Consider the following 13668-nt stretch of genomic DNA (forward strand, 5'->3'; position numbering starts at 1 on the left):
CTCAGCTCTTCAGTTCAAGGTGAGCGCTCTACCACTTGAGCTACAGCGCCACTTCCGGTTTTCTGGTGGTTTATTGGAGATAGGAGTTTCACGGTCTCTCCTGCCCGGGCTGGCTTTGAACAGAGATCCTCAGATCTCAGCCTCCTGAGTAGCTAGGATTACAGGCGTGAGCCACCAGCGCCCGGCGGGAATGAGTCTTTACTGTCTTTTCTTCCCCTGGCTGGCCTGGAACCTTGATTCTCCCAACCACAGCCTCCCATGTAGTTTAGAATGACAAGTGTACACCTCTGCACCCAGCTTTGAGTTGACAAGGGTTCTAACAAATGTTTCTGTCCTGGTTGACCTCAAACCTTGATCCTCCCAGTTTCAACCTCTCAAGTAGCTATTACTACAGGCGTGAGCCATCAGTGCTCAGCTCAAAGGCACTTTTTAATGAGATGTTCCCCTGAACTCTCTTCTCTGTACCCATCACTTTTAGCAGTCCTTCTCTTATCCTGTTTTTTCTCCAGAGGATTTCTCTGACAAAATACAGGTTTTTAGACTGGTTTACCCATATACAGTAATCACTACATCATTTTTAAAGCATAAAGTGCTAGTAAATTCCTGGGATGACTATAGTCCATATTAATTTAGCAAAAGGTTCACATACTATCTAGAAAAGTCCTTGGACTATTGTAAGTGTTTGAAACCCCCAAGATACATTTCATACTGCTAGTGGTCAGACTGACTATGGAGTACTTCCCTCTAGCTCAAGACATGCTCCTTCAAATGGTCCCATCCACAACATCCTAGAAGAGGTTGAGCATCTAAGAAAGGACTTCTGTTCCCACAGCCTCAAAGGCAACACAAGATGGTCAGAGAAGGAATATTATTGCTGTGTTTTTGGGTCCCACATGTGTCATAACTAGTATGGGGTGGAAGAGTACAATTTCTTTTCATAAAGTAAGCACTTCACATGCCCCTCACTAGGTAAAGAACTACTAACTTCATCTGTTATGTGAAGAATCTGACCCAAGAAGGGAACTACTAGTTCTCAGAGCATGTACAAAGGAAGCACCACAGTACTTCTAGGAGGGCCTGATTGCAGACTTGCGTTCCTGGGCTCAGTACCTCCCAGGTGATGTGCCCGGGTCAGACAGCATCCACACATGCTAGTTCACTGTGGAAGAATCAAAGTACATCTCTTTTTAGGGAATAAGGGCATACTATTTCTAGTGCCAGACTGCTTTCGTTTTTCTTTTGATCTCTGAGTGGAGGCTTTCACTTAATGGCAGATATAAAATTTAATGGTTGGCAAAGAAAAAATATGACATCCTTGAACATCCAAACTACCAGTAACTTAGGGCATCACTCCCTGGGAAAAGGAAGAGGGTGAGAATTGGGAAGGAGGGGTGAAAGAAGCATTAGTAAAAGGCCATGGTTTTTCTACTCCATCAAGTTGATTTGGGCACCAATTGTTTTCCTGAAGGTGCTGTATCCTGGAGGACCAGATGGGGAAAATAACTGAAGAGCTAGATTTAGAGAAATAGCTAATACCTCCATTTAAATATACCTAATATCAGTGTGACATTATCCAAAAAGAAATGTACTCATTACCTGACTTATGAAATAATAACTCCTCTGTACATCACCTTTATAACAATAACAATAAAAATTTTATAATATATACTTAATATTCATTAAGGCTTTCCAAAGGTATGCATAAAAGGTGTTATAAACAATAGTTATAAAAGCTCCTCACTGTACCATTGTTTTCTGTTATAAGCAGATTAAACTGATAAGCAGAAAAATCCACTATAGTTAGTTAATGTGGCATTTCCTGTTTAAATATAGCTTTGCTAATTTCATTAAGACTTGTGCATTAATTTTCAGATTAAAAAAAAAAGGTCAGTTTTTTTTGTATCAGCAATGCTCTCTTATTTACAATCCACACTCCAACTCAGACCTGCTTGGCAATTTGGGGCCGTCACATAACAACTGGCCTTCTACCTTACTTGAGTAGTCTTGCTATTTAAAGAAGGCGCTCATTACTTTACTAAGCAAGCTGTCCATCCATGAAATCTTCTGGCTGAAATTCAGATTCCTATTAGCTGATGGGTTTAGTTCTAGAATGAACTGTGTGCCCCACTAAATTTGCCCCTCTTGATCATCTCAGCGTCCTGTCAATGGCTGCAGTGGCTCTAGGGGATCCTTGGTCAGGACTGATTATTTCTATCCCAACTTTAGTCCCCACCCTAAAGAGAAGATGGAATTTTCTTACTTGTATCTGATCTTTTCATCCATGTCTTGAGGTGGTTCTTCTATAATGAATGAGACTAAATCTTCGAGACATTCTGCTTTTAACAGAAACTCTATAAGTTTGCGGTTCTGAGCTTTACATTCCTGTAAAACATCTTCCTCATCCATTAACTCCTTCAGTGTTACATCTTCTCTTTCTAGAAGTGTGTCTATGTGGGATGATGAGTGAAGATCAAATTTCCAAAACATGCTGGTCTAAACAAAATGCAGAGAGTATTTCATATAATTTCAACTTTACATATTAATTTCCCATAATTCAAATTGCAAATCAACTTGGCTCACATAAAAGTAAAATATCTTCCATCTTAAACCTATCAAAACTCTTTAATAACTAACATTGCATGATTTTTTTACTTGTAAGAAAATATACTTTATTGGTTAAAAAAATGTTAACACAAAAATGTTCAAAGCTAAAATTAAGGATGATTTAAACTTGCCAAATTAATTGACCCATGCTTTGTTGAAGAATTGCTGGAAGAAAAAAAAAGGCAGAGAATAACCCTTTTCTGAAGGGTACAGAACATATTCTTTTTTTTTTTTTTTTTGTCGGTCATAGGGCTTGAACTCTGTGCCTGGGCGCTGTCCCTCAGCTCTTCAGCTCAAGGCTAGCACTCCACCACAAGAGCTACAGGCCACTTCTGGTTTTCTGGTGGTTTATTGGAGATAAGAGTTTCATGGACTTTCCTGCTCCGACTGGCTTTGAACCGTGATCCTCAGATCTCAGCCTCCTGAGTAACTAGGATTATAGGTGTAAACCACCGACACCTGGCCCAGAACATATTCTTCATAAAATTACTGTCTTTAGCAACTAATAAGGTCTATCTGGAACTCTTTGTGGAATACAAAGGAAGTGAATGGCCACTTCAAACTAGCTCTTTTAGCTTTTTCATTCTCAAAAGCCTAATACCATACAATAGTAAAGCCTGTCCCATTCTTAATAAAGGTATTTATAAACTGGAATCTAACACTGAAATTTAGAGAAACATATTCTCCCTGGTTATTTTGACAGTCAAATCTAAAGCAATCACCCCCAGTGTGACATACATGTTCTTTCCTCAACTTTATCTTCCCCACTTTCAACAAGTTACAGAGCTATAGAAGATAGTTATGTTCCAAATGAAAATAAGCATGAATAGCAGGTCTACTGTTTCATCTAAAGGCTGTCATAATGAGAGTATCTCAAAGGCCATCTCTGACCACTGGTGACAAGATGACAGCATCAAGTGTAAGTCCTCAGTAGGAACAGAACCCATCAGGTCATTCTAGAGCTGTCAAAGAGGCTCACTGCAGAATTCCTGAGCTAGAATGTGGTAAGATAGTGATACTTTGACATGCCCAATCAAAACTCTCCTTCAGTGACAGCTTCACTGTCAGCCCAGTGTCTCTTACTGTTATCATTCACATGCTACTTACTAAATCCCTGGTTAAAGGAAGGAAGATTGGAACCTATATAAAGCACACATGTTTTGCTAAATCCACCCATATTGGAAATGTACTCTTAAACCTGCCTCAAAATATTTTTTTAAAAAATAGAGATCACACAGGACAAATTTTATTTATACTGATAGTCACATGATTAATCTAATAATTTAAAAAAGCAGCAGTAGACAGATGTGGGCAGCTTACACCTATAATCCTAGCTATTCAGGAGGTTGAGATCTGAGGATTGTGGCTCAAAAACAGTTGTGGCTTAAAGTGATAAAGCACTAGCTAGCCTTAAGCAACAAAGCAATTAACCACCTCAAAACCAGAAGTGGTGCTGTGGCTCCAAGTAGTAAAGCACTAGCCTTGAGCAACAAAGCTTAGGGACACCACCCAGGCCCTGAGCTCATGCCCCACAACAAAAAAGAAAAGCATTTTAAGGAAGCTCAAAAAAGCTCCCTAGCTGGTGGCTAAGGGGCAGAGTGCTTGCCTTGCATGCATGAGGCCCTGGGTTCGATTCCTCAGCACCACATAGGCAAAAAAAAAAAGAAAAAGAAAAAAGCCGGAAGTGGCGCTGTGGCTCAAGTGGTAGAGCGCTAGCCTTGAGCTGAAGAGCTGAGGGACAGCGCCCAGGCCCAGAGTTCAAGCCCCACAACCCGCAAAAAAAAAAAAAAAAGAAAGAAAAAAAGCTCCTTGTAAGTTTCAAATAAAATACTATGAAATGTGAAAAACATTATAAACCACTTCTGCTTGAGAACATTTTAATACTCTCAATGAAACATGGCAATATGTTTATAATCATTACAGCAAGGGGCCCAAGACGTGCTGAGGAATAAGCAGCGGCTGCAGCTCACCTAATCCAGACTTACAATGACTTGCTCAACAGGAAGTTCCGTAGGATGGTACAAGGCTCATAGTGGGAGACATAGTGGGAATCATGGCTCTTTCCTCTTTTTTTGTGTAGATGACATCCTCTAATTTTTTTTTTTTTTGACGGTCGTGGGGCTTGAACTCTGGGCCTGGGCGCTGTCCCTCAGCTCTTCAGCTCAAGGTGAGCACTCTACTCCTTGAGCCCACAGCACCACTTCTGGGTTTTCTAGTGGTTTATTGGAGATAATAGTCTCATGGACTTTCCTGCCGGGACTGGCTTTGAACCGTGATCCTTAGCCTCCTGAGTAGCTAGGATGACAGGCGTAAGCCACTGGCGCCCAGCTACATCCTCTAATTTTGTGTAGATGACATCATAGAACATGCCAGGCAAACACAACTCATGGCACAAATAGCAATAGCCACACTAGCAGGCAAGCTCTCTGCCTAAGGTGAAAAGGAGGGCACTCTGCAGGCCTGCCTGGCAAACAACCTGAAGGCCTCTCTACTAGTGAGGTAAGCAGCAACTGGAGTGAGAACTGGAGCAACTGTGCTGGTACTTTCTAGGAAGAAAACAATTTCATGGGGAAGGTCAGTGGTAATAACCTTAGACCTAAATGATTCTATGCTTGACAGGTTTATGGGAAATGGCAAACCAAAAACATCACCATGCCATTTGGGCCTCCAGAAAAAAGACAAAATGATGCTAAAAGATAACTCCAATGGAGGGAAAAGGGGGACAGTTGGTTTCCACTCCTACGAAGAGGAACAAGTCCTTCCTCGTTGGAGGACACAAAGTAGTTTCTGCAATACTTCTGCTGGAATAACACAGCTGCTTATTTACTAGCAAATTCTTTTTTTAAAATTGTCATCTTTTTAAAGTGTATTTTTATCATTCTTCCCCATACTTAAGATAACTAAAATAGCCGTTGTAGCATAGTGTTCTATAACATGAGACTATGTAAAGCTAATTTGTTTATGAATTCAAAGTAAATACTAACCTGTACTAGTCCTCAAGGTTATAAACAAGCACAACAGCTCTTATTTAAAACAGCAAAACCCTCAATCAGTACATCTTGTCTTCAAAGCTGATGGTGGAAATGCCACTCCTAGCACATGTTAAGATTGGCAGTTCAGTTCATTTATTTAAATATGTCAGCAAAGTAACAGTCTGAAAAGAAACCTTTCCCACAATACCTATCGACCTTCCTTTCCATCAGTATGCAACAGTCTGAAAATCCAATTTCTGGTAAACTAATGTTCCTTCTACATGAAGTAAGAAAATTGAACATAGTTAGAAATACAGGACAAAAATCTTAGGTCGGAGCAAATCTGTATTTCTCATAATCCTATACAAGAAGCAAAACATAATGAAAAAATTATGAATTAAATCACACACACACACCCTGGCCTGTATGGTGGTGCATGTCTGTAATCTCAGGACTCAGGCGGCTGAGCCAGAAGAACCTTAAGTTTAAAGTTAGCCTGCACTTCCCTGAGACTCTGTCTCAAAACAAAGACTAAACAAAACAAAATCTAATCAAATCTGAAATCAAATGCCTATCAGAATTTATCTCAGAATTGAAAAGTCATGCTAGAATTCACCTATTTCAAGTAGAAACTGCAAAGATCTCAGCCTTATAAAGGAAATTTATTAAATATAAGATTTATAAAAGACTGATCATCAATTATAATAAAGAACAGAAGTTGGCAAACATCTAACTCAGCCCGCACAGCTTATCTGTCAAGAATGGTTAAGACACTGGGAGAGAGCAAGGGAAAGAATGACATTATCCAAAAGAATGTATTTATTACCTCATTTATGTAACTCTAACCCCTCTGTATATTGCCTTTATAATAACGATAGTGGGGGGAAAGGAAAAGCAAAGAACTTGTAACCATCTGTGGCCCAGAAGCCTATAAACACTTAATAGCTGCTTCTTTTTCAAGTAATGTCCCTTACTCCAGAGGAAATACATTCTCACTAACACTTGCTTTCAGCCATCTTCTATTACCACTGTTACAGTCAACCCTATCCTCTGCCGTGGTGCAGCTATGCAGTCATCTAGTTCTCTCTTCTCCCTTCCTGGGCATCATTCCAGTCAAGGTTCCCACCTGCCTAGGCAGGTAGGTATGGCCAGATACCTATGTTTTCTCCAAAGTGCCATGAACCACAAAGCCCCTAAAGAATGGTAGAGCAAAGGTATTCATCCTCATACTGCCACATAGCGGAATACTGTCCCGAAATCAGAGCACTGGCTCAGGCTGCTTGAATAAACTCAAAGCAATCTGTCAGCATCTATTGGGCTGTGTTATCCAGCAGTGTGGGCTCCCTAATGACCCAGGTCCTCCAATTCCCCAGCTCATAATCCTGGTTTTTGCTATACTTAAAACACAAGTTAAACATGAGAAAAGGAATTTTTTTAGCAAGTATTGTAAAAATGACTTTAATTCATTTTGTTCTCTACTATCCTAAGTTAGAACAGCATTTTTTTTTCCAAAACAGAACACACTGAAATGTATATTTCCATGGGAATTTCTTTCATACTGGGAATACCTCCAAATGAAAATCAAACTTTAAGCAAAGTAAACTTAAGCAGACATTATGTACTATGTCTCATAGCCAAACAACAAACTGACTAGAAACACATGGCACTGGTAAATTGGTTATACTAGGCTTGACCCTTGTTTCTATTTGTGCCCTTTGAAGTAGAAAGAAGCTAGACATGAAATAATAATTACAAAGTCAAACCACAAGGCCTGAGGTAAAACAGAGTAGTTAAAAACACTGACTAGAGCCGGGCGCTGGTGGCTCACACCTGTAATCCTAGCTACTCAGGAGGCTGAGATCTGAGGATCGCGGTTCAAAGCCAGCCTGGGCAGGAAAGACCGTGAGACTCCTATCTTCAATAAACCACCAGAAAACCGGAAGTGGCACTGTAGCTCAAGTGGTAGAGCGCTCGCCTTGAGCTGAAGAGCTGAGGGTCGATTCCTCAGCACCATATAAGCAAAAAGAAAAAAGCCGGAAGTGGCGCTGTGGCTCAAGTGGTAGAGTGCTAGCCTTGAGCTGAAGAGCTGAGGGACAGCGCCCAGACCCAGAGTTCAGGGACCATGACTGGACCCAAAAACAAAACTTGCTCATTCCATGAGTAGCATATACAATTACACTAGAGCTCTGGTGTGGTTCACAAGCAGACACACTGAGCTGTCAAAGAGTTGAGCAAACTGAGCTTCCAAAGAGTTCTTCTCACTGGTCCAAGCAGTGGAGATAATTGCAAGCTCATAACTGCTCCTCAGGTGATTCATGTGTACAAGAAACACAGTGGACAATGTCTGACAAAATGCAAATGGGGAAGCGCAAGGAGAGTTTGGTGGAGTGCAGACTGTGGCACCATTATGAAAAGGACAGGAAGGAAAGTATCTATAAATAGCAGAGCACAGAGTTACTGTGAAGGAGGCTACCTCACAGTGTTGTTAATGATAAACTCTTCCCCCGATAACAAAGCTTGGTGTCCATAGGAACAACATAATTTTTACAAGAGACAGAAACACAGAACACAGGGAAGAACAGGTTGCCTTGAAACACTGCTCCTGACAAGGTGCCAGTGGCTCACACTTGTAATTCTAGCTACTTAGGAGACAGACCTGAGGATTGAGGTTAGAAGCCAACCAGGAAAGAAAAGTTCACAAGACTCTTCTCATCTCCAACTGATCAACAAAAAGTCAAGGGGCTGGGACAGTGGCTCAGTGGTAGAGCGCTTGCCTTGCATGTCTGAGGCCCTGGGTTCGATTCCTCAGCACCACATAAGCAAAAAGAAAAAAAACGGAAGTGGCGCTGGGGCTCAAGTGGTAGAGCGCTAGCCTTGAGCTGAAGAGCTGAGGGACAGCGCCCAGGCCCAGAGTTCAAGCCCCACGACCGACAAAAAAAAAAACACTGACTAGGCTGGGAAGGTAGCTCAGTGGTAGAGTGCTTGCCTTGCATGCATGAGGTCCTGGGTACTATTCCTCAGCACCACATAAGCAGAAAAAGCTGGAAGTGGCGCCGTGGCTCAAATGGTAGAGCACTGGCCTTGAGCTGAAGAGCTGAGGGACAGAGTTCAGGCCCCACAACCGGCAAAACAACAACAACAACAACAAAAAACTGACTACTCAGATTAGCAGAAAAATTAGCATCAGAACAATTCCTATTTAGTAAATGTAAGTATACTTTAAAATTCACTCCCAATTATAGTTAAATAGCAGTTAGGGGTAATGCACAATTTCTTACAATAAATTAATCAACAAGGAATGATAATCAATAAGACTTGTTTTACAAAAGAAGATTAAAGAAGTTTAAAAGTGGCATTTTTTCCCCCAGAGGGGCTAGACATTAAAATGTGTAGGTCCTTAGGGAGTCACCTGTTACTTGATGCCAAAGAAAACAATCTCTGCTGTTCTCAACTTTTCCTGCAGATGTACAAGTACAGTATCAAACAGCTGAATAAATCTATTCTTCTCAGACCAAAGTTTTAATTAAAGTTTCATTGAAATTTATTACTACTTTCATAACAAACCTTTCTGGAATGAAACTTGAGGCCTGGTCACTTTCTTCAAAGCATTCAAGCACTGAGTGTCTGACAATTCCACAGAATGTGGGTAAATAACTTGCAAGAGCATCTGTCTACCTGTGTCACCTGCCAAGGCACTGCTCAGAGAATGCAAGCACATTCACCAAGGCCCAAAGGTGGTTTTTGAAAACTACCTACAAAAACTACCTTCAACCACTTGCATTCACCAAATAAACAACATTTTCCCTAGAACATTACTACTAACCCTCAACAGACCTGGATTCCACCCCCAGCTCCATCACTAGCACACCATGAGAGGCCTGGCACAGGTCATGCCACTCCTCTATTTCTTTAGGCTCGGTATTCTGAGTTAACTGGCTGTGTGCTCATTTGGTGAGTAAACAGAACCTATAGGCACATAGCAAACAGAAGCTACTATTGTGCAGTAAACATGTCTGACAACATAATCAGGAACCTTTATTAACTTATTTTTTGGGAACTGGGAATTTGAATTCAGGTCTTTATGTTTACTAGGCACTCATTTGCAAATAACTTTTTTTTGGTCAGTCATGGGGCCTGAACTCTGGACCTGGGCACTGTCCCTCAGCTCTTCAGCTCAAGGCTAGGGTTTACCACTTGAGCCACAGCACTACTTCCAGCTTTTTCTGCTTATGTGGTGCTAAGGAATCAAACCTAGGGTCTTATTCGTGCAAGGCAAGCACTCTACCACTGAGCCATCTTCCCAGCCCCTGCAAATACTTTTAACTGAACTTTAACTCCAGCAATCAAGAAGCAGGGGCAGAGATTTTGACTTAGCAAAACAGAGCTTTGCCCTGAGATTCGGCATGGCTAACAAATTTCCTCATGCTTCTGATACAAGTTTTAAACCATTGCTGCTTGGTCATAATTCACAAAGAGCTGGGCACTGGTAACTCATGCCTGAAGCATTAGCGATGCAGAAGACTAAGTTCTGAGGATCTATTTTGAAGCCAGTCAGAAGAAAAGTCTGTAAGACTCCTGTCTCTTAAGAAAAAGCTGGAAATGGAGGTGTGGTTCAAGTAATAGAGCAAATAATTCACAAAGAAACAATTGAGGACATGACCATTTTAGTCAATGTTTTCACAAATTGTATTAAGCATATTCATATGATTATATAACCATGAAAAACATATTAATACAAATGTGTGACTGTTTTATTCCAGAAACTCCCTCAGGACTGACACTAACTTTCTTTCCAACAAGACATAAGCACAGCATACTATATTACTCTCCAAAAGGAGCTCAAGAAAAACAAAGATACTGTAAGTTCACTATTAGATGCTGTCAGAACTTTAAAGACCCAAAACCAATATTCCTCATACTTTTCCACTAGATAGAAGGAACGCTACCAAATTCATCCAAAGCTAGTTTTATACCCATCCCCAAACCAAGAACATAACAAGTCACTTTGATGAAACATGATGCAACAATTCTCAATAAAATACTTAAACATAGTAAAAAGATCATACACTGATTAAATTGGTTTCATCCCAGGGATTCAAGGATGGCTCAACTTATGGAAACCAATAAATGGAATGCAGCATATAACAGAAGCAAGGACAGAAGTCCCATAACCGTTCCAATTGACACAGAAAGGGCTTTTGATAAAAATCAACATCTTTTTACGATAAAAGCTCTGAAGAAACTAGGACATAATAAAGGCTACATATGACAAGTTTACAGTCAACATATTAAACAGGGAGAAACTGAAATAATTTCCCCTTAAGTCAGAAATAAGACAAGAGTGTCCACTCTCCCTACTCTTACCAAATATAGTACATAATTCCTAACCAAAGCAATATGGCAATTATCAAGATTCAAAAGGGGAAGGCAGAAAGCAAATTATCCCTATTTGTATAAGACTTGATTCTACATGTAAAAGATCCCAAAGATTCCACTAAAAAACTTGTAGATTCAATAAGCAGTTTTATAAAGATGACAAGATACAAAATCGGCACTAAAAAAAAAAAAAAAAAAAAACTCAGTAGCTTTTCTATATACCAACAATAAAAAGGCTGAGAAATCAGAAAAGCAATTCCATGCACAACAGCCTCACAAAAAAATAAAATAGCCAGACCTCAGTGGCTGTAATCTTAGCTACTCAGAAGGCTGAGATCTAAGGACTGTTTTCGAAGCCAGCCTGTCTAAGAAAGTTCCTGAGACTATTATTTCCAATTAACCACCAAAAAGCCAGAAGTGGAACTATGGCTCAAGTGGTAGAGCACTAACCTTTAGAAAAACACTCAGGGACAGTGCTCATGCTCTGAGTTCAAGCCCCAAGACCAACAACAAAAAAGCTCTATCTTGAATCAGGAAGGCCATAAGAGGTATCCTGAGAATTTGTTTTGTTTTGTATGGTAACTCAAAAGTGTAACAAATATAAAAAAGACTTAGTTCATTCAAACAGGCTGGGAAACAGGATACCTAATTAAATGTGAAAGGAGGGGGAAAAACTGGACTCAGGACTGATCCTGGAAAACCCTGAGTTCTTTTGTACTCTTTACATCCCAAAAAACTTGGTCAGGGGCTGGGAAGTTGGCTCAGTGGTAGAGCGCTTGCCTTGCATGCCTGAGGCCCTGGGTTCGATTCCTCAGCACCATATAAGCAAAAAGAAAAAAGCCGGAAGTGGCGCTGTGGCTCAAGTGGTAGAGTGCTAGCCTTGAGCTGAAGAGCTGAGGGACAGTGCCCAGGCCCAGAGTTCAGGCCCCACAACCGGACCCAAAAAAAAAAAAAAAAAAAAAGTCAAATGTGGACCTGTAGCTCAAGTGGCAGAACACCAGCCTTGAGCTATAGGCACCAGTACTGGTGCGAGCACACACTTTTTTCTTTTCCTTGGCAGTTCTGGGATTTGAAGTTGAGACTTTATGCTTACTTGGTTTGCTTGCTCAGTTGATGCTCTATCACTTGAGCCACATCTCTACCTTGGTTTTAATTTTTTTTTCAAATATTATTATAAAGATGATATACAAGCCGGATGCTGGTGGCTCACGCCTATAATCCTAGCTACCCAAAAGGGTGAGATCTGAGGATCATGGTTCAAAGCCAGACCAGGCAGGAAAGTCTGTGAGACTCTTATCTCCAATTAACCACCAGAAAACCTGAAGTGGCGCCTGAAGTGGCGCTGTGGCTCAAGTGCTAGAGCACTCGCCTTGATGAAGAGCTCAAGGACAGCACCCAGGCCCAGAGTTCAAGCCCCATTATAAATTTTTTTTTTAAAAAAAAGTGATGTATAGAGAGGTTACAATTACTTAAGTGAGGCAAAGAGTATAAACTTTTTTTGGACAATATCATGCCTTCCCTTGCTCTCTCACAGTTTTCCCTCCCATCCCCACCCACAAGTTGTATAGTTCATTTTCAGCATAGTGTCTAGTGAGTATCACTGCTGTTGACACTTTGTCCCTCCATTTCTGTACAGACTGACTTTTTGCTGGTGATTTTGGAAATAAGTCTTACAGACTTTTTTGCCCAGGGTAGTGTTGAGCCACAACCCTCTGGATCTTTGCCTCCTGAGTAGTTAGGATTACAGGCCTAAGTCACTGGCACTAGGTAACGTTGTTTTGTTGTTTGTTATTGGCTCCATAAATTAGGCTAGCCTTAAACTTCCTGCTTCAGCCTCCAGAGTGCTAGGATTACAGAGAATAGAAATTACCACAACATGGTTTAGAAGAGCATACCCTTATGGTCAATCTATAGCGGTAAAAAGGAATGTTTCCAGTTTGCCAGTGTGGCTCTCCTTAGGACCTGCCATCCCAAAGGGCAGTGAGAAAGACAAAAGATCCTCTTGGGCACAGGTGAGAGCCAGAGAAGGGCTTACCCATTCTAGAAAAGACGATTTTCAGGAAAGTAAATTTGCAAAAATTTATTCCCATTTCTTGGGAAGCTATTAAGAATGTTTTTCACTAAATGCCAAAAAAAAAAAAAAATCTATGAAGCCAAGGCTATAAATAGCTAAAGCAGCCATCAAAAGGAAGAGGGAAGGACCACAGCAGCTATGAGAGGGTCAGAGCATGAGCCCAGGGTCCTTCCTATACGAGCTGACAGAAGCTGCTGTTTGACTGCACTAAAAAAATTTGCAAGTAAGTCAGGTATTTAAGATAATTAACCTTTGTGGAGGGGAAGGGAAAAAACAAATTGTTTAAATAGGGTTACAGGTGGGCCCATTACAACAATGAGATGCGCAAGACGTTATGTCCAAAAAAAACAAACTTTACAACTTTGGCGGAGTGGGGGGTGGGGGTAGAGAGGGGAGGGGATGGTATGGGGAAACAAAGGAGGCAACAATGCTTGATAAGAAATATACTCACTATCTTGCCCATGTAATTGTAACCCCTCTGTATGGTATTTTTACAATAACAAAAAAAAGATAATTAACCAAATTATACAAACTTTTAATACTGAGTTTACCTAAGAATTATGTTTTAAGTATGTTAAAATATTGAGGATAGAAGGAGCTAAAACCTTTTTCTCATCACCAGTGGAGTAGAGGAAGACCTAT

At 40.7% G+C, this 13668-nt stretch overlaps 1 protein-coding gene across 8 annotated transcripts in view; it reads right to left on the reverse strand.

Moving 5' to 3' along the window:
- Positions 1 to 13668, reverse strand: part of Ppp6r3 (protein phosphatase 6, regulatory subunit 3) — a 115009-nt gene that overhangs the window by 68027 nt on the left and 33314 nt on the right. For all 8 annotated transcript variants that reach the window (XM_013021063.1, XM_013021061.1, XM_013021060.1 and 5 more), the window contains one exon: positions 2261 to 2493. In XM_013021063.1, coding sequence (XP_012876517.1) covers positions 2261 to 2487 — 227 coding nt within the window. In that variant the 5' untranslated portion in view covers positions 2488 to 2493. The remainder of the gene's footprint in view (positions 1 to 2260; positions 2494 to 13668) is intronic.

Source organism: Dipodomys ordii, unplaced genomic scaffold (assembly GCF_000151885.1).
Source record: "Dipodomys ordii isolate 6190 unplaced genomic scaffold, Dord_2.0 Scaffold54, whole genome shotgun sequence".
Classification (NCBI taxonomy): domain Eukaryota; kingdom Metazoa; phylum Chordata; class Mammalia; order Rodentia; family Heteromyidae; genus Dipodomys; species Dipodomys ordii.